Here is a 26,415-nt window from a genome sequence, read left to right as displayed (position 1 = left end):
TATTTTTTTCCAAGTAACATTTATTAATAACATTCTTAAGGTGATAACTTAAGAGTCACAAGGAAGGGGGCTGTTGTCAGTAAACATACAATGAAAAGGTAGTAAGATTTTTCTATTAAAGTATGACTAACAAGGCTTTTAACAGTGTTTAGCTCAACCAAATTTAATATTAAAAACATTCAAAATTCCTAGAAGTGTTGCAATCAGTTCTATTGAACTTACAAAACCTCATTTCAGTAGTCAATATTAACCTACTATTTATATAAAATTTTAAACTCCATTTGTAATTTTTGTAAACAAAGCACCTAAGCATTTGAAAGAAAAAAAAGTTAGTTTACATCCCACTAAACTGCAGCACGTGTGTGTGAAACCTCAGGCATGATCAGGCATGGAGCATTATTAGGCACAGAACAAGACAGAGCTTCCACAGCCAGCTGCTGAATACACTTATGTTGCCAAAGGTCTTTTTTATTTATACTAATTCCATTATCACTTACAGCTGAAAATTTAATAAATCCTCCATGTGGAAGATTTCAAAGAGACAAAGAAGTCATCTTACATAGGTTTGTGAAGCTTCTGAGGGCTTTCAATTAATTGTACATGACTTTGAAAGAGTTATGACTTCTTTATCTGCTTCAGGAATTTTCAGAAACTTCTTCAAAACCACTGAACTTTGGCAGATACTGGGCTTGTCTAAGAGCACGACAACACATCAGAAGACACATTTTCAGTCTGCTATTAAAACACTGAGGTATGCTGTAACTTATTATGAAATGCCAGTTAAATAAAAAACTGCAGATGACTGAAGATGACTACTGCATTCTGAGGCTGTCAGTTCAAGCTCGAGTCGAGGGGGGGGGAACTACTAACATAAAAAACTGCTTGTAATTTCTGTTTTCTTAGGGAAGCTGCAAACAAGGTGAGGTATCTTACCCGTAAGCACACTCAATCTGTGTGAATGGCTACAACTGAGAGATATCCAGGCTGTCGGTTTGTCTGCTCCTGACTCTTGCAAACAAAAGTTTCAACTTGATATAAATTACGTAAATTTGCAGTAAGCCTTTGTTAACTGCCAATACAGATTTTCAATTGTCTTAATTAACATACTTCCAAAGTAAATCTGGCTAAACTAGATTTAATCAGGGTAAATTTTCCTGAGCCGACTTGCCCCAAACTGACTAGAAATGTCTAGAGGTGACCTTCAAACAAAGGAGGCACTTGCAGAAGGCACTGCAGGAAAGCCTCCACTGCCACTGCCCAGCATGTGCTTACTCAGTTGTCTTCTCCAGGGTTCTTGAACTGTACTTGCTATAGGAATGACATTCATTTAAAGAATAGGAAAAATGTTTTAACGACTACCTGCCATTAGCACTAATTGAACTCAGTGGTCTCCCCTTGTAGCCTTCTCCAGTCTTCTTTGGTGTGAAGTGTTAGCATTACAGCTATACAAATTTTCTATGCCTAATCCCCCTCAATTTGCAGTTTCCTGAAAAAAGAACAAGTGTCAAACGAACTCTTCTAAATGCAAACTAATGATTTAAACTATTTATCCTTTTCCAAGTCTTTAAAAGCAAAAACAAATTAAGATTAAACAAGTTAAACACATGCATTGGCCTTAAGTAACACAGGTACTACTAGCACTATTCAAACCTGTTTTGTCTATCAGTTGCAAAGAATTTTCACAAATAGTTCAAAAAAACGTATGGTGCAGATGCAAAAGGTAAAAAAAAAAAATCTGTCCTGTCTTCCCCCATCCCTCTGAACTGATCCAGAGCCAATGAAGACCACAAATACACAACTAGTCTCAACAGATGGGAGAACCAGGCCAGTGTTAACATTTTATCCCATCCCTTAAAATAGCATTTACTGAGCAGAAAACCTCTTGCCTTTTGCACCATCTTGTTTGTCAAATATTCCAGGAGCTGCATAGAAGTTTTCAGGACCATGTGTAAGTACCTTCCTTTTTTTATTGTTTTTAAATGTTTGGAAATGTATATAATCCAAGGCTTAACACTCTTCAGAATTAAGGCATAAGCCAGTGATACAATGAGGGGCTGGGGAGGAAGAGTTCACAACCCCACACTCATTTTGCCCTGTTATTTATTTTATGGCTAACAATGTACACAGACTTACACACTGTTTATTGAATCACTTGTAGTAATGGAACTATAGTTTCATTCTTCAGTTGCTATAGTTACATTACTATCCAACTTTGCATTCAAAATCTGCAAACAAATCCTACGAAGGATACTGTATTTTTTTTTTCCAAGGAAACTTCACTAGTCTTAATCAAAACTTTAAAAAAAACATTTCACTCAAGCTGATATGGGCAAGCAACTTTTATAAAAATATACTGTATAGAAACACGGTTGGAAAATTGCATAGAAAATATCCTTTTATTTAAATCGAAATAAGGCACGGTGTTACTAGCTATGGTTTGGCTGTAAAAATGCAACTCTATTTTGATTAATTCCATGTTATTAACAGTATTTTCCATAAAAATATAGGTGCAGGAATAAAAAACCCTTTTACACAGAGTGGGAAACACTCTATTGTAAAATTTCACCAAATTTACTGTAATTCAGCTGGCAAAAATTCAAATGCTATTTTAAATCAGGATCCCAAATATTACTGTCCTCCAGGCTGTTCAGTGGCTGATGCTGTGCTTTCTTCATTTCCTGTGTAATCCAGGTGTTCCATCATCTAAAAGTAAAAAGGAAAAAAAGTGAAAAGAGATGGCTCTTTATAAAGAAATACTCCTTCCCCCCATTGATCTAAAGTATTTGTTAGCTAAGAGAAATATAATTAAACACGTGTTAGAGTGCATTTTAGCAGCATACATTTAGGAAGTCCTCTATAGATCAGAAAAGTATTTAAGCCAAATAATCAAAGCTAATGCTTTCCACTACAGAACGATTCTCCAACCAAGGACCCGAGTCCTCTACAAGGAAATAAACCTATGAGTCAGAAGTATCTCAATTATTAAATACAAGGAACAAAAAACAATTGGGGTTAAGCAAATTTTTCAAAGATATGGCTTGCAAAACTGGAAGTAGACTCTAGGATCTTACCTGACATTTACAGGTAGCAAGCAATAGCTTGAACAGAAAAGACTAACTTTCCTCTTTTCATGGCTGTAAATGCTACCTATGTTACAGTTAGTCAAAACTAACTGTATTGGTCACATTTCTTTGTAGATTTTCCTTTTATTTTAGAAAGGATAAAGGAAACGGAACTGTAAAGTCCTGCATCAGGAGAGAATCCAAACCTGATTATTATAGACTGATTATACTTTGCATTAATGTAACTGATTAGATTGCCTGAGTAACTCAAATCTGTAGTTTTCCTGAGTAAAAAGCAGCCTGTTTCACTATCCACTGCTGCATTGCTGGAGGCAATGAGGGCTCTGGTTTTCCCCTTGAGACAAGGCATTGAATGAATTACAAAGGTAATACACGCGTTTGTTAGTGTAACAAACTGAGACCATCAGTTTAAGGGTTTCAGAATTGAGCATAATTAACAAGAGGCCAAGAACTGGACAGTTTAGGTAGCTGAGAGCCAGAGACAAAAGACACAGAAGTAGTACAACTAATGCTGAAAAAACAGAATGTGCCAAGGAGCTCATATACCCAGAGTGGCAGGATTATTAGGGCAAGGGATAATGCTTTAAGCATCTAAAGGTAGAAAACCCTACTTATGTTCTTCCATAGTGGCATATCCTGCCATTCTTTCTGTGCAACAGCTGCTCACTGTGTGGGTTCTGATCTATGCTGGGCAGATTTCCATACAATTATTTTCTTGTCTTACTAGCACCTGCTAGAGAATCCTTGCCAGGACAAAGCCAGGCCCTGAGACTGCTGTGTTGTACACGCTTTAGTGTGGTATAATTTTATGTACAGGGCAAAGAGACGAGTTCCATTAACTTTTCTCTTCTCTAGTTATGACCCAGCTCTGTGCCATTCCTTCTTTTATGCCAACAGAATTGTTTCATTGCAAAGTACACAAACATACCTTATCAAAAGCACTTTTGCTTAAACAAGCTGTTTCACAGTCCAGCTACACCAATGTGCTGTGCAGTAAACCAAGACGACAGTTCCAAAAAACAAGTCAGTGGGATTTGGGTAAGGTTTACAAAAGCCCAGTGGCCACAGCATCAATCTAAGACCAGAAAAGGTCTTTCACATCCCTCCCTTCATGTGCCAGAATCACAACAGTCAGAACTAAGGCAGGCACCAGTCTTGCCAATAGACCTTAGACCTGAGTTAGAGCAACAACACACACTCAGTCCAGCAGTGAACACCCAGCTCTTGAGCTAATGACAATCTTGCATTTATTTCAGTTTATCCAGAATTTTCCTCTACACTGTGACCAAAAATCCACATCAAAAGTCACCCAAAGCAAACACTCCCTACAATTACAGAACTCAAACCATCCTTTTGAATGAGGATTAAAGTATTTGTTTCCAGGATAAAAGAAGAACAACCTCCCCCCACAGTACCATATTACATCAAGTCATGCCATGTATCTTCCTTCAACCTAGGGAGGATCATGTAATAGCTGGCATAGAGAAAGTAATTTTGCTAAGCATTTTTGTACAATGTTTTCCTATTAAATTCACAAGGTGCTTCTAGAAATAAAAGTATTTGCAATAATTCAGTGTATTCCAAAGTCAAAGATTCTTCTATTAGTCCTACAACACTAAGCAGCAAAAAATGTACTTTTTTTGTACAAATGCTGGAGCTAGCACCTGTATTTAAATTTTAAAGTCTCTGCTTAATAATCAGATCTTAAAGTTAACTTTAAAACCAAATGCCTAGTAAAGCACTAAGGATGCTTCAGGGGGGTGTTTAAATAAATGTTTCAAGGCTAAAAATGTCACATCACCCCATTCCTAATCTTTCCTCCACACAGAAGGACAGCCCACAACGTAAAGCTAGGGACAACAGGTGCCTCTCTAAAAGTACGAGATGGCATTTAAGCAGCTTCCTCTACACGTGTATTTCCACTGTGGATTCTCTCAGGACAAACCCTTCCTCAAAGTCTCAGCAGAAGCTGCAGGAACCTTTATGGCAACCAGGTGCAAGATGAAGGCACCTTGCTACAATCCTGGACAAAGCCGTTGTTTTAAACCAAGAAAGAGGCAAAGCAATCTGACTGTACATTGTGGAGAGCTCACAAATATTTTTGAAGTGGAAGAGATTTAGAAGCTTTGCTCTCACATCTGAATTTCTGACAGTTTTTAAGGGGCAGGTGTAGACGTTTCTGTTTAACCTATCTACTAACATGGTGAACTATTATAAACTAAAAGCACCAAACCTACCCCAAAAAAACCACTTCCACAGACCCAAACTAGAAATGGCAGTACAAATCTCTCTGTAAGAGTACACAGGTACCTATGCCCACAGTTGCCTGCAAGCTTCATGGCAATAATGCTGCATTCACAGAATTCTCAACAACTCACAGTTATGATGAATTTGCCAAGTATCTAAAAATGTGATTATAAAACTTATGGTACTAAATAGCAGGTGCATGCTGTGTAACATGGCAGTGACAAATCTGTTGATTTATTACTTCAAAGAAGGTAAGAAGTGCTAAACACTTGGAACTGACAAACTCTAACAGGTTGCAAGACTACTCTATGTAGAAGACTTCAAAGTTGCATTAGGCCACTAGATTGTCCATGATGTTGCTAAAATTATTTCATAGATTGCACTGATACAAAAAACAGTGTTCTAAAATTAAATCAATAACTGGAAAATAAGTATGAAATTAGTTTATTGTGAAGGCATACATGAGGAGTATAAGCAATCTAGAAAACCTAGATAAACCTTTATTATACACTTCACAGGAACAATACTGCCAGTTAGGTGGCAGGAAAGTATGTTATTCTTCCAAGAAATCTCTGCACTTCAGTGAATAGTTAAAATGTTTTTCTGTGCAGCAACTCATTACAGCTCAAGACTACACCATAAAAAAGCCACACAGAGCATAACTAGAATTTAAGACTGCATCATTATGCAGAAACAGAAATGACCTCAGCTATGAATTATGGGACCTCAGAGCTATCTTGGGGAGTCAAGTATTTGTCATGCGTATAAAGTAGAAACTAAAAAACTGATTTTAACAAACCTATCCAAGAACTCGAGTGCACACAGCAGGACAGAAGAATTCTATGTTATAAAAATAGTCTGGCCATCTGCTTTTAATTTGCACTCATACCTTCCCACTTCCTAATACCATCTTTGGTTTATATCTAATTTCTTTATTACTAAGGCATTTTAATGAGACTTAAATTGTTAAAGTACTCTTTTTTAGAAGAAAGGAGCTAATGAGAAAAGTACTTTTTATTTGAGAATTTAAGACACAAGCAGAGTTCACCATCTCAAATTGTCTTCATGGCAGACACCCTATGCTTTATAAAGAGATGTACAACTCCAGCAACTATAATTCAAGATTATATTTAAATGCTCAAATTCCACAAGGAGCTGAAATTTGAAAGCCTGCACTGCTCTCTCCAAGTTGTGTGGACAGTGAAGATAAATACCAACAGTGTTAGCAGTCATGAGCTACTGCCAAGAAAGGTCAAACCTCGCTGCAGTCCAGACGTGGTGCAGCAGCAAGGCCACAAGAGCCGGTCCCAATCCCTGCTCCCCAGCACAGTGCAAGCAGTGCAGACAGGATGGGGTGAAGGACACTGCGGAGCAGGAGGGTGACAGAAGGGATGTAGACATGATTACTAAAGGCAAATTTGTAATGCTCAGTGTTGTAACAAAAGACAACAAAATTGTTGTTTAGGTCTAAGCAGGTTTTCACATCAGTGCAGCGACACAAAAAATCAGGTGAAGGGCTGCAATATAGGTAACAGAAGAGGAACTAACACTAACTGCAAATATTTGAAGACACTCCTAGGGATTTGGGAAGTTAGAGAGTAGAGAAGCATACAAAGCCTGCCTTCAGGCTTAGGAATCATGGCTTCATTGCTACTTATGTTTTCCTTAACTCCTTTAAAAAAATAAAAAACGCAAAAGACCTAAGTGTGAATACAGATTTGTATCTTGTCTTCAGTTCTACCCTCTTCTATTGAGTTATTAATACAAAAATTAAGAAGTAGATGCAAAAAAGACTGAAAAGAAGAAGCAGAGGGGGAAAAAGAAGAAAAAAGAACTGTAAGATGATTAATAAAGTTGCAGTAAAAGAAGGCCATAATCACACCTTGTAGCAAAGGCGTCCTGGAGGAGTCCAACACCTAAATAAAATTCATTCCATTATTAAAATCATATACAACAAAACCAACAAAAAATCAGAAAAACCCAAAACTCCAAAAATGTAACTAATGGACTATTCTTAGAAGTTTAGTCACCTGATGCACTGTATATGCTCTTCTACCCCTATTCTTAGGACACTTTGCTCTAACAGCTCTGCAAGGGTTTTCTGTTCCCATGAGGGCAAAGGAAACCTCTACACAAGTCTGGCCACCCTTGTCAATGGAGCAGCTCTGCCCAAGTCTGAATCACTGATGTTGAAAAAAATTGTCTTCTGACACCTTTCTGTATCTTTCCTCCTCAGAATGAGCACTGAAAACTGGAGATTTCAGCCCTGGGGCTGTGTGGGTTGGGGCTATTTGGGGTTTTGTTTGTTTACTTGGATTTTTTTGCATGTTTGTAAGTTCAGTAAGGACAGTTCAAAATACAGTTTTAGATAAGGAGGACAATATCCGAGAAAGATCAACCCTGCAGCATTTTGAGAGTGCAACTTGAATAACACTCTCTGAGAATAAAAAATTAATATAAAAATATTCTTCAGAAAGTTATAGAAAAATAGGAGTTAACAAAGTTACACAGAGGTCAACTACAGGCTCAACTACAGAGAAGTCTAACTCAGGGATGGTGGAGTGGGGGTTGAAATCAGCATTTTATATTGTGCTAGAAATGAAGTCACCTGACTCAAAACAAGTTCAAAACTACTCTGAAGTTCAGAGTCGTTTTAATCCTTCAAGAAACCAGTTGAAAGGACATGAAATAACTACTATGGCAACATAATTCTTTCAAGTATGAGTTTTGCTACAAGAAGTGCAAGAAATTTTTTGTCGCTAAGGAGACCTGCCAAATTTATTCAGGCCAATCTTACTCAGAACTCAAGTGAGGAAAATAAATTGCTAAGTGTTTTCCTCCCAACAAACCCAGAGCTACTGGGCTTCATAAATGTGACCTTGTTTATTTTAGAAGAGCTAAAAGTCACTAATTTATATATAAATGCACAGTAAGCCAAATTCATTCTGACCTACAGAGTAACATTTCTGTTCACTGCACCCATGAAAGGAGTTGATTTTGTAAACAGAAAGACAGGGTATTTAGTTAAAGCTGAAAATCTCCAGAGTAATTTCACACCTAAACCAAACTCCAGCTGAAGCAGGTGTAGAGTATTAGATCAACAAACAGTAGCATTTTGCTAGTAATACTATAGGAGCCAGTACCTGTAGCTTTACCTTTACAAGAATTACCCTCGACTTCCACTGACCCACTTAAACCTTCCAATCCAGAAGCTAAACAAGCAGGAGCTGCCCCTATTCACCATCAACTTGATACCCACGCTCCCCCAGAAGAGACTATCTCATCTCTGAGTTCAACATGCCCTAGGTACAGGTGATGGTGCCTCACTTCAAACAATACTGGACTTAGGTCTCAAGCAAAGCACAGAGTAATCTTGAGACTGGTCTGTATTATAATAAATGCCAGCTCTCAAGGGCTACTGGCACACTCAGTTACTACAGCAAGTCCCGTCAGGGAAAATGTGCACGTATCAACTGGTGGGATTTTAAGAACTGCAGTTCCTGGGTAGTGTTAGACATAACCAAAGGGAAAATAGATTATCCAAGGCAGTGTGCCCACAGTGTGTGGCTGCGATAGGAAACAATTCTATAACCCAGCTATTTTGTTCCTGAATGCTCCATACAACCTGATGATGTAGGCCATCAGTGATGCATGGAAAGTTTCTGAAGTTCTAGTTGATCACCAGTTTTTTTGAGCTGTCTCTAATACAGAACTGGTACAGTTTGGAGTCTGCATGCTTAGTTCAGTGACTCATGTTATACCACATCAAGATGATAGACGAGGAATGTTACAGCACAAGAAAACATTTCAAAGTGGATAGAACAAATTTCTTTTCTTCCCTGAGTACTGAACCAGCTATTTCATCTCCCTTGAGCTTTGTTCTGCCATATCAACTACAAGACTAAGATTTTCTAAGGGTAAAGACTATTTTTCCTTATTAGTTCCAGAAGATTACAGGAAAACTAGCAAAAACTGGATTGCAGGTGATATATCACCAAGTTCTCAGAGAAGCATATACTCAAAAGAATTAACAACAAAATACCCAAGGCATCCAGCCTACCTGGTAACTGCTTCCTTTCCAAAACTTCTTCATCTCTTTGCGCCTCCAGGCAACAAGGGAGCTCGTGATGAGTGTACATGGTACAAGGTAGAGAAGGGCAGGCTGCCCCATCTTCATCAATGCCAGTACAACAAAAGTCAGCACCATACCAACAGCATAAGCTATAAAAAGACATTCATACATACACAGTTAAGAACAGGAGGATTTTTAGATTAAGTCAATCATTTAGTAAGACAGAATTTCTTTTTAAGCAATATTTTCTTTGTTAATATAACTGAAGGAGAGACACAACAGGTTGCTCTGTATTTGCAAGATTTCTCAAAGCAATTGACTACCACAGAGAATAGTCACCTTACATATAAGCAGGTACACTAAAAAGAGTTTATAAAGCGTTTCTTGACAACACTGAACCTTACCTGAAGAAAACCATCTAGTTTTGCCATTTTAAAAAAGCTACCATGAAGATCAACAATGCTGAAATATCACATGATTTACCTATTGTGCAGGAAATGTAGTATACAGAAGATGATCTTGTTTGAACATCAAATCTTCGACAATAGGCAACCAGAAGCCCTTGAAGGAAAAAAAAAATTAAAAAGGAAAAGGATTAATGAAATGTTTAGTCATGATTTTTTCTCTCCCCAATTTTCCAAATGAAAACAGCATAAAAGAATTTATAGTAAGACTTCCCATTATTGTTTTATCTTCTTCCAATTATTTTTTCTGTAAAGGCAAGAATCAGTCTAAGAAATCCTATCATAAGTCTAGAAAATCAAAACCATAACAGAAATATGAACCAAGCAAGCTTGGAATTAAAGGCTGGGGGTTTTAAGCAACCTAATTACATTGTGCTATTTTCAGCTTTCTAATAGAGAAATGTAACCTATTTTTAATACTTTTCTTCAACAGGATTCTAATGCTCACTCTTAACATTCAGCAATTCTGCCTGCACATGCTCAATTAAAGTAATGTGCTCAAGACTCCAAATAGGGCCAAATTCAGCTCTTCTGAGAAAGATGGAAAAACTTGGCAATATTTTACATTACCTCACCTCTAATTACATAGTCTAGGATATGAAAATCCTAAGAAGTCACAAAATATTTGCTTTCTGTGGGATTTTGATGAAATTTAGTTAATTCTGACAACTGGATTTGCCTATGGGACTTGCATTTACTCAATCCAGTACAACAAAAAATAGAAAACCTTTCACTATTTAAGTATTCTGTAACATACTGAGCTTTCTTCTTCTACTCTGGCTTTTGTTGTATTCTGCATTGACTGATTAAGGCAAACTGCTGCATTCAGTTTAGTAATTACTCTGTGAATAAACTCTGCTGCAAGTCAGCTGAGAATAAAACCCAAAATATTTATTCATAAGTTACAGTTACCAAAAATATTTGCTCACCTGGGACAATAATGTCTCCAAAACCCAACAATGAAAAGGGCAAGTCACAGAGTGTCGATGCAGAGTGTTCCAGTCTAGGCACTCTAATAACCACGGGTAACTGTAAAACATTATTTCAGAAGCCACATAAATCTCATCTAAAGCATTCCAGTGTTCTGGATTTTTTTGGTTGCTTAAATTAATAAACAGTTTAAATATAATTAATTTATTGTTAATGCAGAACTTCAAAATAGGTAGAACCTGAAGTAAAAACCAGAAACCAACATAGAAAGTAGATAAAGCTTAAGGCAACTGGTAAGCTGGAATTTCAGATTTACAAATAATATGCACACATGAAAAAAAAAGTTAAAACAATATTTAACCATATAACGGGAGTAACAAATCTGGATTATTAACCTAACTATAGAATACTGATCAACGATATCCAGGCCCTAAAGAGAAATTTGGACAGTGAAGTTTTCCCCAAAAGAATAGTCTTTTCAGAGGAAATAATTTAAAAATCCAGTATCTGAAATACAATCCTTACTTTCTCATGGGGAGCTGAGCGTTCAGTAGGGACTTCCACCAAGTTTCCATCACTCTAGGATCAAACCCAAGTCAACAGGCATTTAATACTTATAAGAAAATAGCAGAAGCTGGCTATATTTTGTGAGAAAGTTATGCTGAAAAGCACACTATGAATTAGCTACACAGAGTCAGTACTTTAATGCTGCATGTTACAGTGACTGTTCATACCTTTTCACTGTTTCCAAAGGGACCAGCTGCAACTTCAACCATTATACTTGCCCCATTCTGAAATTGAAGTTATTTTTCAAAAGTTAGTGGTTTAATGCACCAAAACTTTCATACTACATCTACAAAAACTGCTTGTACGTCCACTTACAATTCAGGATTGGAAAAATCCTGAATATCAAAGGGAATGCCCCAGTATTGTACAGTATTATACAGTATTGTTTTGCAATAAAAACATGTAGTCCAGCCTAAAATAATGTTAAAAAAAACCCCAAACAACAAGTCCACTAGATGTAGCTGGAATTTTAGCTAAAAACATGTCAGCTTTTTCTGCCATGAGCTTTCTGCTTCAAAATAAAAGCAGGTTAACACTTGCACACAGTTCATACCACACTGCAAGTGATCACTGCAGAAAGTACTACAGCACATTCCAAAAAATGGGTGTTCAAAGTAAAAGAAGGAAAAAAATGGAGGGCAGTAATTTCTCCTGATCACACTATCCCTCACACTAACTGGGGATGGTTTACTTTTGACCATGTGATTGCCATAAAAATTTAGGCCACTGTTGTCTTATATGGGGAAAAATGGAAATCAGCTTTTCCACCTTGAGACCATTGCAAACACTGACCTGTTAAACAAAAATACAGACCCAATGACCAGACATTTTCGTTCTTACAATAAATTTACAGACATACCTTTGTGATAAATGGTGTTATGAAGACAAAAAACACATCATATAGAAGGAGGAGGCCTAGAAGTATTACACAGGACTGGCAAAAAAAAAAAGAGAAGAAAATATTACTGTGGGTTTTCAAGTATCACACAGCTAGATTCTGGCACCATTACTGTACCATGTTTTTTAATCTGGCATAACATTTAGAACAGGATTAGTTTCTTTTAATAATTATTAAAAATTGTAAAATTTATGGTTTTTAATATGTATTTCTTGCATGTTGAAAACCTACTTCCTGACAGTAAACTTACAGATTCAAGGCAGTAGAATACTATCTCAAGGTAAGCAACTTACAGTACCTTAAAGTTGGGCATTTTCAGTGTTTTAATGAAGTTTAGGCAGAAAGCAACTCCCAAAGTATCTTGCAAAATCCACGCCCACCTAAAAAAAAACCCAAACCATTTTTACAGGTTGTTCCAACTACTGCTGAAATCTAGATTTTGCTGGAAATAGCAAGGACAATTTCTCAGCAAGCAAGAAATTAGTTTCTCAGATTTACTGTTACCAAAACCACAGAAGTCCTAGTTTCAAGATGGTCAATTTACACCAGCCTCTGATCATAAATAGGTAACTGTCTGTGCTATCCCAGCTGTAATGGCTGGGATAGAGTTAATTTTCTTCACAACAGCTGGTAAGGGCTATGTTTTGGATTTGTGCTGGAAACAGCCTTGATAACACAGGGATGTTGTAGTTACTGCTGAGCAGAGCTATTCCCTATGCTATTCTGTACCTCTTTTCTTCTGTGGCAATCGTTAGCAATCAAGCTAGTTCTTCCTCACCTTCATAGTTTTTTGTAACTTTAAATTACCACACAGTTCATTTGCATAGCTTTGTTCTCTATTACTCCCATGCTTGTTAAGCTTCAAAATACTTTCATGATCTTTTTGAAATTGGCACTGGAGTTTAGAAGGATGCTGCGCTCCAGGATTAGTTGTATGCTGGGAAGTTCATTAACACCAATTATTCACCTTACTCTTAAGTGAGAATGCATCACTTACCTATCTTCATTTCGAAATACTGCCCAGACAACAGCTGCTGCTATGCAGAATACAGCAAGAAAAATAAGCCTCACTTCAATGGTTTTGTTGCAACATGTAACCCTAAAAGAAATGAGTTAAATTAAAAGAGAAAGCCTGCAACAGCCAAGACACATGCCTGTGCTATCATGGGTTCTTAAGATGACAAGGTGTTCTCAATCCAGGAGTTTCTTCTTCTTGCAACTGCAGCACCAATCCCTTTCTGGGCTGCACTAAAAACAAGCCAAGAGGGGCTTGGATAGCCTGTCCTCATTCTAGCAAACATATCCAGGGAAGGCAGCAAGCAGATGAGCTTGTTTAATCCATTTCTGTCATGTAACAATTATACCAACTGAGCTATGTCAGTGAGGCACAGACATCTCATAATTGCACAAAATGGTACTGCTGAGAAAAAGCAATTTTAAGAAACATAATACAAGATTAAAAATTAAGTAACTATGTATTGCAAAATTGTGAGCCAATATCCATTTCTACCACTTACTCAGTTTTCTGTGACAGTTCTTGAACTGATAACTGACAGAAGTAATGCTTCTCCTGTAGCTTACACAAAACCTCTTTTCTACCTGATTACTACCTTTGATGGGCTACTAAATCACCTGACAGGAATATCCTGCACTAAGTAACATGCAAACCACATGACTGACATACTTCCAAGTTCATAAGCATTGTTCTTTTTGGGGAAAAAGAACTACTGGTTGCATTAAATATTCAGTGAAAAAGTGAAAATGCAGGGAAGGAAAACAGGGACACTCCCATACTCCCTAATAGGTGCAGGATATTTAACTCAGAGTGGTAAGAAGCACCCATCTGTGCACTAGTAACTCACCACCCACGTGAGGACTGTAACCACGACCTCCTAACACAGATGACATGAGCAATGTGTTGTCTACACTGAAAGTTAAAACTTGGCAGGTATAGTACAGGTCAAAAAGAAGGAAAAACCCCTCTACTGCCTATAGCACAGTACTTGCCCAAATAGGATCAAATGTGCAGGATCCTCCCCTTACAGAGTTCCTTGATGAACAAAATAAGCACATATGACAGACAACCAGGATTCTGTAAAACCAAGCTCAGCCAGCCAAGCAGAGCCTTTCAAATTTGATTACAGAATGCTTTCAAAAAAAGGCAATGCAGCAAATCTCCTGCAACTATTGTAACTGTTGATTATGCTACAGATACCTTTAATATTTAATAAAGCAGCTTGTAATTTTCTTTTGTAACTATCCCACACACTAAAACCATACAGGAAACAATTTGTCAGACTGTTCCCATATTTTCATGCTGCCTTGAGTAACAACCAGAAAATACCCAGAGGAAAGTTTCTATTTTTAATAAGTGAAAGGTGCACAATACCTGCACTGCCCAATTGGGATTTCTCCTATTAATGCTGCAAGACAGTTGTACAGACTCATCGCAGATGCCAGGCAGAAGACTGATATTATAACATATACTAAATAAAATCAATGAAGATGGGAATCAGCAACAAAAAAATAGCAAACAGGAAACAAACACAATAACATACATTTGGTATTTTGGGTTCAGGAGGTGTCTGGATCTGGCACTGGGTGATGTGGTTTAAAGGTTGCAGTGACAGTACTGAGTGGACAGTTGGACTGGATGATCTTGAATGTCCCTTTCAACCTTGAGGATTCTATGATTCCATGATATAAACTGTTAACAGTTACAGCAGTGCTCAACAGCCACTGGAGACCACAGTCAGTTAATTATAGAAAATGCTGATTTCTGAGTGTTTCTGCCATGAGGAAGTTCTCATCAAGCAAAAACTTGACTCAGAGGTATCAGAATTGCTTTCTAGCCAGATCCTCACTACCAAAAAACTAAAACCAAACACCAAACCCCAACGAGCAAAAAATGTTCTCATCAAGCGAACTCTAAACACTACTAGGTTGTCACTGCCATCCTCCCAAGAACGTTGACATAAATAATATATTTTTTTTGCTCATCATTAGTCACCTCTCTTCCACATGACTTCATTCAGAGGAAGCACTGCCAACGCAGTCTTTGTAAGATAGCTGAAGAAACCTCTCCTTTAAGTAGCAACTGCACTCTTTCAACCCTCAAATCATGCATGGAGAGAACAATTTAAAAAGTTACATTCATTTTAGTTTAGAAATCTAGCTTTTTAGACTTAAACACTTAATAAGATCATGCAGAAAAATAAGTCAAATGAGATTATTCATTGTTTCTTACCTAACCATTTGTAGAAGAAATAAAGTAAGACCAGCATGACACAACAGATGACAACAAACAAGATAACTGTTACAGGGGTGAAAGTAACATTTTCTTCCTTCTTCCGTCGGCTTTCTCTCTCCCCGGGACTCGCTACTGCTTTCAGATTCTCACTGTTTTAAGAAACAACAAACACATTTACCTCAGATGACAGATTATGAAAATGTTTTACTAGGACCAGAATTGTTGGTTATGGAACATTTAGACAAGGTTTCAGTTTAGTCCTTCATACTATTGTTAGACTTAAAACCACAGAAAATGGTATGGTTATAGTTTGAGATTCTCTCCATTTTTTAATGAAGATATGCACCTCCAACCTAGCACTAATCACAAGGAAAAGATTCTTAATTGCACTCCTTTCCAATGGTGTGGTAATTGCCAACTTTAAGGGAGCACCACGAACCAAACCCCTGATCCATGTGAAAAAAAGTAGTACTATACTCTTAAACTACTTTTCAGGATGCACACACTGAGCTCTATTAGTGCATCACCTCTGACTACAAAATTTTTTGGGCTAAACGTAGACAATCTGATAAATATGTCTACAATAAATCAAAATTGTGGGTATTGCACACTTAAAACCTCAACTAGACATTAAGTGTCTGCAAAAGCCATGCATGTTAACAGAATGAAGGTAGCTAAGTACTAGTTCTTTCACCCTTACACCTCATAGAGTGAAAGAGAGGTGGTATAATTGGGGATTTTCACTGGGAATTGGATTTCTGTGCATACATACTCCATATTTATGCCTCACCATGCAAAATAAGGAGACTTAAATTGCTGTGGTCATTCTTTGAGCAGATAGCCCTTCTACTCCTTAGTACAGACCTAGTGCAAATTGTCCATCAGATAGTGTGTTCCTGAGGAATCCCAGGACCTACCTACAAAACTCTGAATTCAGCACTGAAACAGCCACCTTCAAAAGAGAATAACCCACAGGAGCAAGGCACCTTGTTAGATGAATCACCTTCTCAGAAAACAGGTTTTGAATAAGCAGCTTTTTAAAAAAAATAAGCTCACCCTAGATTTATGAAAGAGTGCTTTAACTAGTTTAATAAATTACATCTAGGTATTTTTAATATGGGAGACAGCACCACATTTTGTTATTTTAGCATTCAGTGCAGCCACACCCTGCAGCACTGCCGGGTGAAAAAGAAGCATAATCAGATCCAACCTTCAAAAAAAGAAACATACACACCTCCCCTCCTTCTACTTCTTTAATCTCTTTAAAATAGCTAGATTTGCATAACTGTGGGAAAAAGGAAGCTGCTGTTATCACATACAATCCTCTCCTTGTTGTTCTGGGGAGCAAAGCACCAGAACACCACTGAGACCCTGAAGGTACCAAGAAACACTGGCCCATTTAGCATACACAGACACCCAAGAAATACTGCAGAATAATGCCATGCTCTCAAAGGCAGCTACAGCCAGTTTTTGAGAATTATGATGCCAGTTACTGAGTGTTTGGTAATTTGTCAAAATGTTAACTCATGCCTCCTCCCAAGAGCTGCATTATCCCTCAGGGACTTTTACAATTTATGCTCAAGGTTCCTCAAAGCCCTATGGTGATTTTTCAGAGGTTACAGTGCATTTCATGGAAAAGCAGCTAATTGCACTTAGATCTTCTAATTTTTTAACTACCAACCTAAAAGAAAATAATATCCCACTGATCATAGTGACAGTTTTCACAAGCTTTGCAGTCCATGTAATTTAAGCAGTTCCATTTAACAAACTTACAGTTCTGCTACTCCGCTCCAGTAGCCTCCCAGTGCCACTGTAAACACAGCAATCAGGAAGATGACAACCATACTGTAATCAAACTCTGGCAAAGGTGGTGAATACAGAGTCACATTAACTTCATTTCCAAGCACCTGAAATACAACATGCACGTTGGTTCACAAGGAGAACAAAGAAATTATGTTGCTTATTTTCCAACTAGATGTACATCATGATTTCCTACTCTTAACCTACACAATGCTGAGAGGAAGTTTTCAACTTACTGCACAAGACATGTCATATGTTTGCCAAGAAGCAATGCTTTCCATGCTACCTTTCAGGATGGTCAGGTTTGGAAACAAACCTATTACTACTGCTGTGTAAATACAGAGATAGCACAAGAGAAAATGCTACTCCCTTGCATTCTTTCCACACTTCTGAGAAGTTGTGCCTCTAACCCAAATGCCTCCCCAGAATATACCAAGTGCTGTCAAAGACATCTGCTCTGCAGGAAAGCACATCTAACTCAATCAGCCTGAAATACAGAATCACAGTACCAGCAGAAGTCTACCTCTAGCTCTCAAACCCACAAAACTCCCAGTTCAGATACAGACATGAGGCTTCAGACAGAATGCAGTGACAGCTCAAGGTGGTAGAAAGTTATTTACCAACAGCTTCACAGAAACATGATTTGAGATGGATTCAAATGAAAACAACTTCACGCTATTTAAAAAATTTAAGACCTAAGGAAAAAAAACAAGCAGCTGAAGTACACAGAAGAAAATGGGAGAGAACACTGAGATGTAACTGGTACTGAATTGCACAAAAATCTTGAAAGCAAAACCAAGGTGCTTCCATTTGACTGAAAGGAGAGATTTGAAAAACAAAAAAGGGATGATAATTTGACAGGAAATGCCAAGTAGTGGGGAAGACAAGTTTGCTGTTGCAGTCAAACTAAGTCCAGACATCTAAAATAATTGTGCAGTGAGAACAGACTTCAGAGATGCAGAAAAGAAACCCAGATTTGTTTACAGTCTGCATGTGAGATAAAAGCAGGAGAGAGAAGAACATGACAGACAGGTTTGGCTTCAGAAAGATCAAACTGGCAGTAGAAAGACTGAATGGGAAGCCCAGTAGTAGAGTGGCCACATATGAAGAAAGCTGACTCATTTCAGCATCTGAATTTCTAATTACAGATAATAACCTTCCTGCAGGCTAAAGAAGTCAGAATCATTCTTTTTGCCTGAAGTTATGGAAGTTCAAAAACAAGGAATAAAATTAAGTTCTAGTGAAACATTGCAGTTGTATGAAGTGGAACATAACATTAAAGGGAAAAAAACCTATTCAAATCACAGCATCCTCTATGTAAAAAAAAAAACCCAAACCAAAAAAATGCCAAAAACCCCAAGAGGCTTATACATTTTTAATATTCAGTTCCAACAGATCTTAATCCAGTTTTTCCTTTAAGTTTCATAAATCTTACAAAGTATGATTCACGTTAGAATCTAAAGCAATTGTTTCCTTTTGTTCCTATTGTTCCTCTCTTCACTAAAAACTTTCTAAGTCTCAACTTCCACCACAGGGAGCACTAGAATGAAACAGCCTGCATCAGGTTAAAACTCTGCAAGAGAGCTGTCCACTGACTAGAAGGTTAGTAAGTCTCTGCTATTGCTATCAAGACTCTTAACAGACCTGGCTCTAAGGGTCAAGGCTCACAGAGATGAAGTCTTGACAAGAAAAAAGAATGCTTATGCAAACTAGTCCCTCAGACTTGTGTGGTCTCTCTCTTCTAAATAAAAGGAGAAACTGGAAGCTTTAAAGAGAGTTAAACCAGAAATGCAATTGTAGTAGGAAGTGTACAATGGCTGCTGGATTCTGTGAATAAAATATCATTCAAAATAACAGCTGCCAGCAACACGACAGGAGGCTTTGGCAAAAAACTACAGCAGAACTAGGAAAGATCCCTTGTAGTCTAGGCTGTGTCCCTAACTACTTTTATGAAGGCAGTCTCATTAAAAGACAAAAATGAATTCTTTGATTCAGCAGCAGTGTGAGCCATCACCTGGCACACCAATCTAGAGCAGAGGTGCTTTGGTGAGTTACTACAGCTGTACAGAAGTGATTCTGCATAACACCACTCCTGGGCAATAAAGTGGTGCAGAGAAGATTCAGAACCATTTAGAGTCCTAACTTGCCCTAGTTCCCTTTCATGTTAGTAGGGCATCCTAAAACCACTCAGCTAAGCAAACAACACTTATCTGACTTGAAGAAACAAATCTGAAGACAGAGGACAACCTGAACCCAACCACAGTACTTATCAAGGCTGTGGCAGTCAGCACAAACCTTCAGTCATGTCAGTGCTCAGCAAGTACCTATCTTTAATCACAACAGTAAACAACCAGAGTCCTACAAATCTAGGCAGTTTCAGTTTGCATACTTACCTAAGACAACCTCCCATGGCAGCTCTGAAGATTAAGAGCAGAAATGGTGAAGTGAGCTTGCAAATTCAACTCAAGAAGCTAGCCTCTGCTATCCACAGAAAAACATGTGCAATTCAACTCCTGCTTAGCAAAACTATTCAACACTAAATTAAAACCCCAAAACAATATAATAACAACAGAAAAAGCCACACTGAAGAAAAGATACTGTTTTCCTTAAAACCTGTGCAATATTCTGTTATCCTAATGTTACATGCCAAGGAAAAGAAACTCCAAATCCTCCCAAAACAAACTGCCCTGCTTATAAAGTGTAGGAGATACCACAATTGCCACATTTTAGTAACATGCATTTGGCATCTCTCCACGAACTCACCAGCAGAAACTCAAACCACACTGCCTAACCACTCTGTAGCTGATGCTGTCACACTGTATAGATGGAGCTCATCATCTGCCAAAGGCAAAAAAACTCTCAGTTTTTCCTCAAGATCCAACCTGCTCAGGTGCTGCTTGCCTGAAAGCTCTGGTGCCAGCAGCTACAAGCTCAGCTGTTGTAGCTTCTGCACTAAAGGAAAAATCCTCTCAGGCTACAGCTCTTCAGGAATGTCAGGCACCTGCAACTGTACCCAAGTCTACTGGAAGACAGCTTATCTTGTTCAGCAGAAAGACTTCTAAGGCTCCCCATCTCCAGTTAGGTATTGTTTCCCATTCTGTGTTCTAATCAATCAATTGTTCTCTCTTGTTCACCTGATTAGGAAGACCAGTACTTCCACAACTAAATGTCCATCCTCTCCTAGAACTGAAAGCAGTATCTAAGCACATTCAAATCAGGCAGACATCCAGACCTGACCTGAAATTAATTTATTTGTTCAAATATTTAAGTTTATACAACCATAACATGCTGAAGTTCTGTTACTTACCAGCTGCATATCTACTATGTCATTATATCTTATAAGAGCAACTGGAAGAGTCACATCTTCAAAATCAGTCTTGTTATCTGAAATAGCAGACTAAAAGAGAAAGTGTAAGTGATAAGTATGTTGAGCCTATTTACAAAGTAGGTTAAATCCCTAAAAGCAGATTATCCTTTCAATTTCAGTGTATTTGTAGGAAGGTAAAAGCCAAAAAGCTCATTCATCACCCTTTGCAAAAGGTCAATAAAGATAGATGTACTTAAATCAAACCAGATGATACCAACACATCTGGATTCATACAGCTCTTGTGCTTTTATGTAATATTACAAGGAATAATCAAAACTGTTTTTAATTTCTACACTTCTAAAACAAGATTAACTTTCTGTGATAATCACACAAATTCATAAATTGTACATATTGGTACATACACATTGCAGCTGCAATAGAGAACAAAAAAGCAATGCGATTTCACAATACCTTTTTTATTTCCAATTTTGGATTATATTTTCCTAGCTTATTTTCATCACAAATGTTTAAAACAGTATCAGCTAAGTTTACATGGAGTTCAGAATGCACTAAAATTAGGGTAAGATAAAGACAAGTATTTGCATCAGAAACACGTTTGAAGATACAAAGGACGTTTAAAAATCCAGCTCAGCTGTAGCTCCTCTTAGCAGATGTAACCCAGCACTGCACAGCCCCACCAGCACAGCTCTGTGGGGAGGACAAATGGCTCTGCTGGGATCCTACACATGGTCAGGGTCCTCTGCTTGTGGGGCTGCTCTCAGCTAACCCTGCACAGGACCAAATAGACAAGACTCTATTTCACTACACAAGAAAACTCTGTGTTGTAACTTACCAGCCTAGATTTACTGGCAATCAACAGCATTTTAGCACCCAAACTTTGTGCAATTCTTGCTTTTTCCAAGAAAGTGCAGTTTCCTCTCATCACTACAACTGCTTTGTCTTTCATTACGCCAGAAGGAACTTCAGATGAATTGCAGAGGACTGTAGAAGTCAGGTTTTCCAGAGTCCTGAAAGTCTGCAGAGCAAGAGGGAGAAAAGGAATTAAAGTGATTAAAGCAGAAAAATTGATATTACAAACAAATTAATCTAAATGACTCCATTACTATGCTCTTTAACTTGAGATTTGCCAGAAAGAGGTGTAACAGAAAAGAATGATTAATTCAGGAATATAAAATCACAGCAGCAGTTTCTGCAGCCTGCAATACTAAGGGACACTGAGAGCAGGATAGAGCAGAAGTAATCTGGATATTTCTAAGTGCAACTTCACAGCAGTTTGTATTATAATTTAATCATAAGAAACTGATTAGACAGGAAAATCACTGCTTGTAGTTCAGGGGAATCCAGTGTACACTCTGTGATATTTCCAGGCCTTACAAGCCAAAAGAGCACTGATGGATACGACATAATCAGAGGTCCAAAGTATTACGCTTGTTCAAAACCAGCTGTTCAGTCTAATAATGTTTTACTTAGATCATCATCTCCTTATTTCTAAGTTTAATTTCATATGGACAATTATCTTGAAATTATTGACAGTTTTCTATAGTTGCTCAAGGCATCCCAGTGGCCAAAGTGGCTCAGCAAAGATGGCTGGGGCAGACAAATGATTTTTACTGTGTTTTACATTGAGTTAGTCTGCAAATGAACAGAAGGAAAGACAGAGTGCCTTGATCAATCCCAAACACAAAGTATTTCCTGTTTCTAAAAATGCCTAAGGAACATTTATTTCTGCCTCACATCAACAGTCAGAAAATACAGCATGATGGTACATTTCAGATAATCTCCTATTACACCACGTGTTTTCAAGACAATTAAATGCTACATCAAACTGATGAATGAAAATTTTTTAAAAGTTTCAGAATTTTACCAGTTTTTGTAAACAAATAAACAGAACTTTAATTCCCAAATATAAAACTTAGACTTAAGGATAACATCTGAAGAAAAAAAATTTAACAGGATAAAATGAATACGTAAGTACATTTACAACTGATTCTAAGCATACAGAGAGTATTCCTTTTGTAAATTCTAGAAGCCAACTCTCTAAAGGATAGAAATGTCCATTATAGATTTTTTTTTTTTTTGAGTGGTTTGGGGGGAAGGGGACAACATGACCCAAAATGGCAAATATTCAGTGTAGCACCTATTAAATCCAAAATGTTGAAGGCCAGTTATAGTTAACCCAAATTCATACTGCAATCTGGTTTTCTTGGAGAGTATGACTACAAGCTACTTACAGCATTGTCCAAGGTTTTTGGAAGAGATACCCAGTTAGAATTGTAAATGATGCAGTAATCCTTAGTTACTGGAGACACTCCACCTCCAGAGGCGTGCAGGATCCCCTCATCAGCAGCCACCTGCAACAGATCAGGGTGTTCTGAGTTAAACCAAGATCAAAATATCAGTTATATAGATATTCTTTCAAAAAGCTTAAGAAGAGAAAGAACTGTTAGGAGAAAAGGAATTTACTCAATTATTTTACATAATGACTGATTCCATGAGAGATGGGGAGCTTGAGAGCAGGCTGGAAAACTAGTAATAAGCTAATTACTATATAATGCTGCTTATCCTCTTTGCAAATACAGTGTATTTATGACATGTACAGTTCATGTCACCAAGCAGAATACCAGCACAAAACCTATGCAAAGGATTTCAGATTCTCTATCTTGTGCCTTCCAAAACGTGTAACATTTTACATGCAAAGCAATTAGAACAGTACCTGGAAAAGAGATTAAAATCTTTGCCTCCTTGCAGACTCTAGAATTTTCCCTACTAATAAGGTAGGGGATTATATGTATTATGTATGTATGTATCATGTGACAATTACCAAAATATTTTTGGTCAAGTAACTGTAAACACAAAGAGACCAACTAGTGTACTTTAAGAAGAATTTGTGTAGTTAAGAAAATACTGGTGTTTCTTAAGATTAGACTCCCTCACATAATATGATTCCTGTTATTTACAAATACAGCTGAATTCTAAAACTTCTCATGAAGTTAGGAATAATACTTCTCCCCAAGCATTAATAAAGATCAGGTATCTAAGTGGATAAATGAACAGACTAAAGATTAGATGCAGCTACAGCTATAAAGCAGTGAAAACAAACAAACATTATTTGCATCTCAAAGAAGTGTAACCGTAAAAAACCTGGAAGATGATCTTTTTCAACTGTTTGTCTTGAAACTGACCTCAATAGCAAGAAGCATCATCAGATTAAGAAAACATTAAATCCTGCTCTAAATTCCAAATTTGTATAAAAACCCACTAACATATTAAGCTAGAAGTAGGCATGGGTATGGGGGAGAAGCCCAAATAGTTGTCAGATACACAACGAGCAGTGCTAGAGAGGCATTTCTCCTCAAGCTAGAAGATTTGTGTTCTACAGCAGGGGAGAACTGGAGAGAAAATAAAAGCATGTGACGATATTGTTTCAGAGGTTTATGTCTGCCTGGTTTGAATAGCAAAAAACCTTCTTCAGAGGAATCCATTATATTGGCCACAGCGCATGAACATCTGCTGGGAGAACTGTGTCAAAGGGCCTGAGCACATTAACTGTTTAATACAGAACAGTTCTTCAGCTGTCAGCTAAAATAAATTGTTCCATGATTTATGATCAGCACAAAAATGATCAAGCTTCCCTCTTAAGTGCACTCACCCAGAAGTACAAAGTAATGGTGAATTAAAAGCAGTAACTACCTCCAACAGGTGCAAACCCCAGAGGTTTACATCCATTAAAAGCTCTTTCTGCTTCATCAAGTAGAATAATAAGTATTTTCTGGGTTCCAGGAAATCAAGTGCTAATGCTACACAAGCATGAATCTACCTAGAAGGAGTGATTACTTGCTTATTTGATATGCATGTTTTGTTTGGCAAGCTTCCCTTCTCTGGGGATTAACCAGGGAACAGAATTCATCCTCATGAGGTGGAGGGAGGCAGGACCTGAGCATGACGTGTGCCCACACCTAGTCATTGCTAAGCTCTAAAGACAGCATTTAGAAGTTAAAAATTAAAAGAAACACTACATGATGCGCCTCACTTGGACCATCCCCACGGAAATCCTGTTGCATCCACCTAAAGTCCTGTTACTTTCTAATGGCTTCAGTATCCTTCTTTCACAACAGACAAGGGCTACCGGTTTGGGTAGGTGGCCTTGCAGTCAGCTGAACTGAACAAATCCTGCTCTCACTACACATACAAAGCTAGCATTTCTCACCAAGCACATTTTCCATCTTGTTACTTAAGAACAAGACTAAGTGTGTGGTCACAAAAACATCTCTTGAAAAGATTAACCTGCTTCCCTAGGCTGACTTGCTCTGGCATAAAAGCATTCCCACACGGAGAAGAGGCATAACAGCTGCCCTTACCTAAAGGGGCATCACCATCTCCTTTCTCTTCAGGTTCAGACAATTCCCAATGGCCCCTCACCTCCAAACAAATTCCTTCCTGTTTTTGACAGGTAGTTCTCTCATCATACTTCCTTCCCTTACAACCTTTAAATTTTTGTTGTATAATTCCTTATCCTTGATAGAGAAGAAGTCTCATTCTGTCTCTTAATCCTTAATTTTCCAAATGTGTCCCTGTCCCTGCAGGGATATAAGCTTGGCCTGACTGCTGAGCTTTGGAGCGTATCAGTAACCCCACCATGCAGAATACAGGAAATCAGATGAACCAGTAGACACAGAGACCAAACCAAGCCTATATTTACAACATCCATCACAATTAGTACCTAGATAAGACATACAGAAACTCAAAGGTACAGACTAGGGAGATGGTAGTCTGTACATAGCAAGTGACAACATAAAACCCACAGAAACATAAAAAGGCAGGGAAAAAAATAGCCATGAATAGAACAACCATCATTTTGTTGTTCTGCCAGTGGCCGTGTGACACACACAGATTGGCCCTTCTCCCTCTCTCCTGGCACTGGGACCCAGGGGAACAGGAGCCCATGCTCAGAGCAGCAGTGGTCCTTCCCCAGTCCCAACTCCCCAAGCTGTTAATGCCAAGACACTGCTCCTGAGGCAGAATGACCTGGGTCCAGTGCTCACCACTGCTACAACTGCATCTGTAGAGCAAAGAAGGAGGCAGGACACAGGGCCTGGAGTCTTATAGGAGGCCAGAAGCCTCTTCCCTTGTCAGCAGCAGCAAACCACTAGGTTAAGGAGCAAAGCCACTCTTCAGAAAAGCCCAGCACACCAGTGACAGCTATGTGGGATTCAGGAAAAGCAAGGGAGACAAGTTACTTCCCCCACAGGCATTCTCAAGGTACTAACAGACTGTGCTGTGCACCTGTTGCTGAGCAGATCCAATGGTGACTTCCTACATAGGAAAGAAGTATTCTGCATCCTGTCTTACCAAAACAAGATAAAAACTTCGTTAAAACTAGGTAAATAAAAAAACTCAACAGCAAAACAATTTCGTGGAACAGCATTTAATGCATATATGTCCTTTGTACTGCCTAAGCAGGTTACAGAGATTTCTGACTTCCCCATTTCACTACTCCATTTGGAGTAGTCTGGCCTGCCAGATTTCCATGGCAATGTACACCTGTGGAGAGGGAGAATATGTGCCATACCGAAACCAAAACGGCACTGAAGATGAACAAGACAAAAATCAGGACGCATACACACACTAGGAGCTTCCCCATTCCCCGCATCCAAATTTAAACACCTCTAGAAACACCAGGTTTATCCACGCCGGCACCCGTGAGATTTGTTATCTCAGCTCCCAAGGAGTGACCGGAGCTGGCCCGGCCTGAGCTCCCCGGGCTCGGTGGGGGGAA

At 38.2% G+C, this 26,415-nt stretch overlaps 1 protein-coding gene across 1 annotated transcript in view; it reads right to left on the bottom strand.

The window, feature by feature from the left end:
* Window positions 1-26,415, bottom strand: part of SPPL2A (signal peptide peptidase like 2A) — a 27,280-nt gene continuing 865 nt past the window's right edge. Inside the window, exons 2-18 of the mRNA XM_017742549.1 lie at window positions 26,209-26,224; window positions 22,871-23,010; window positions 21,472-21,654; window positions 20,619-20,708; window positions 17,285-17,418; window positions 15,509-15,660; window positions 14,651-14,747; window positions 13,259-13,360; window positions 12,560-12,641; window positions 12,223-12,297; window positions 11,531-11,587; window positions 11,322-11,375; window positions 10,796-10,895; window positions 9,886-9,963; window positions 9,391-9,551; window positions 7,213-7,246; window positions 1-2,703 (exon numbers count right to left, since the gene is read on the bottom strand). Of these exons, the coding sequence (XP_017598038.1) occupies window positions 2,672-2,703; window positions 7,213-7,246; window positions 9,391-9,551; window positions 9,886-9,963; window positions 10,796-10,895; window positions 11,322-11,375; window positions 11,531-11,587; window positions 12,223-12,297; window positions 12,560-12,641; window positions 13,259-13,360; window positions 14,651-14,747; window positions 15,509-15,660; window positions 17,285-17,418; window positions 20,619-20,708; window positions 21,472-21,654; window positions 22,871-23,010; window positions 26,209-26,224 (1,587 nt within the window). The 3' untranslated portion in view covers window positions 1-2,671. The remainder of the gene's footprint in view (window positions 2,704-7,212; window positions 7,247-9,390; window positions 9,552-9,885; window positions 9,964-10,795; window positions 10,896-11,321; window positions 11,376-11,530; window positions 11,588-12,222; window positions 12,298-12,559; window positions 12,642-13,258; window positions 13,361-14,650; window positions 14,748-15,508; window positions 15,661-17,284; window positions 17,419-20,618; window positions 20,709-21,471; window positions 21,655-22,870; window positions 23,011-26,208; window positions 26,225-26,415) is intronic.

Source organism: Corvus brachyrhynchos, unplaced genomic scaffold (assembly GCF_000691975.1).
Source record: "Corvus brachyrhynchos isolate BGI_N302 unplaced genomic scaffold, ASM69197v1 scaffold97, whole genome shotgun sequence".
NCBI classification, from domain to species: domain Eukaryota; kingdom Metazoa; phylum Chordata; class Aves; order Passeriformes; family Corvidae; genus Corvus; species Corvus brachyrhynchos.
Note: the sequence above shows the minus strand (reverse complement) of the source record. Positions and strands in the feature narration are given on the sequence as shown.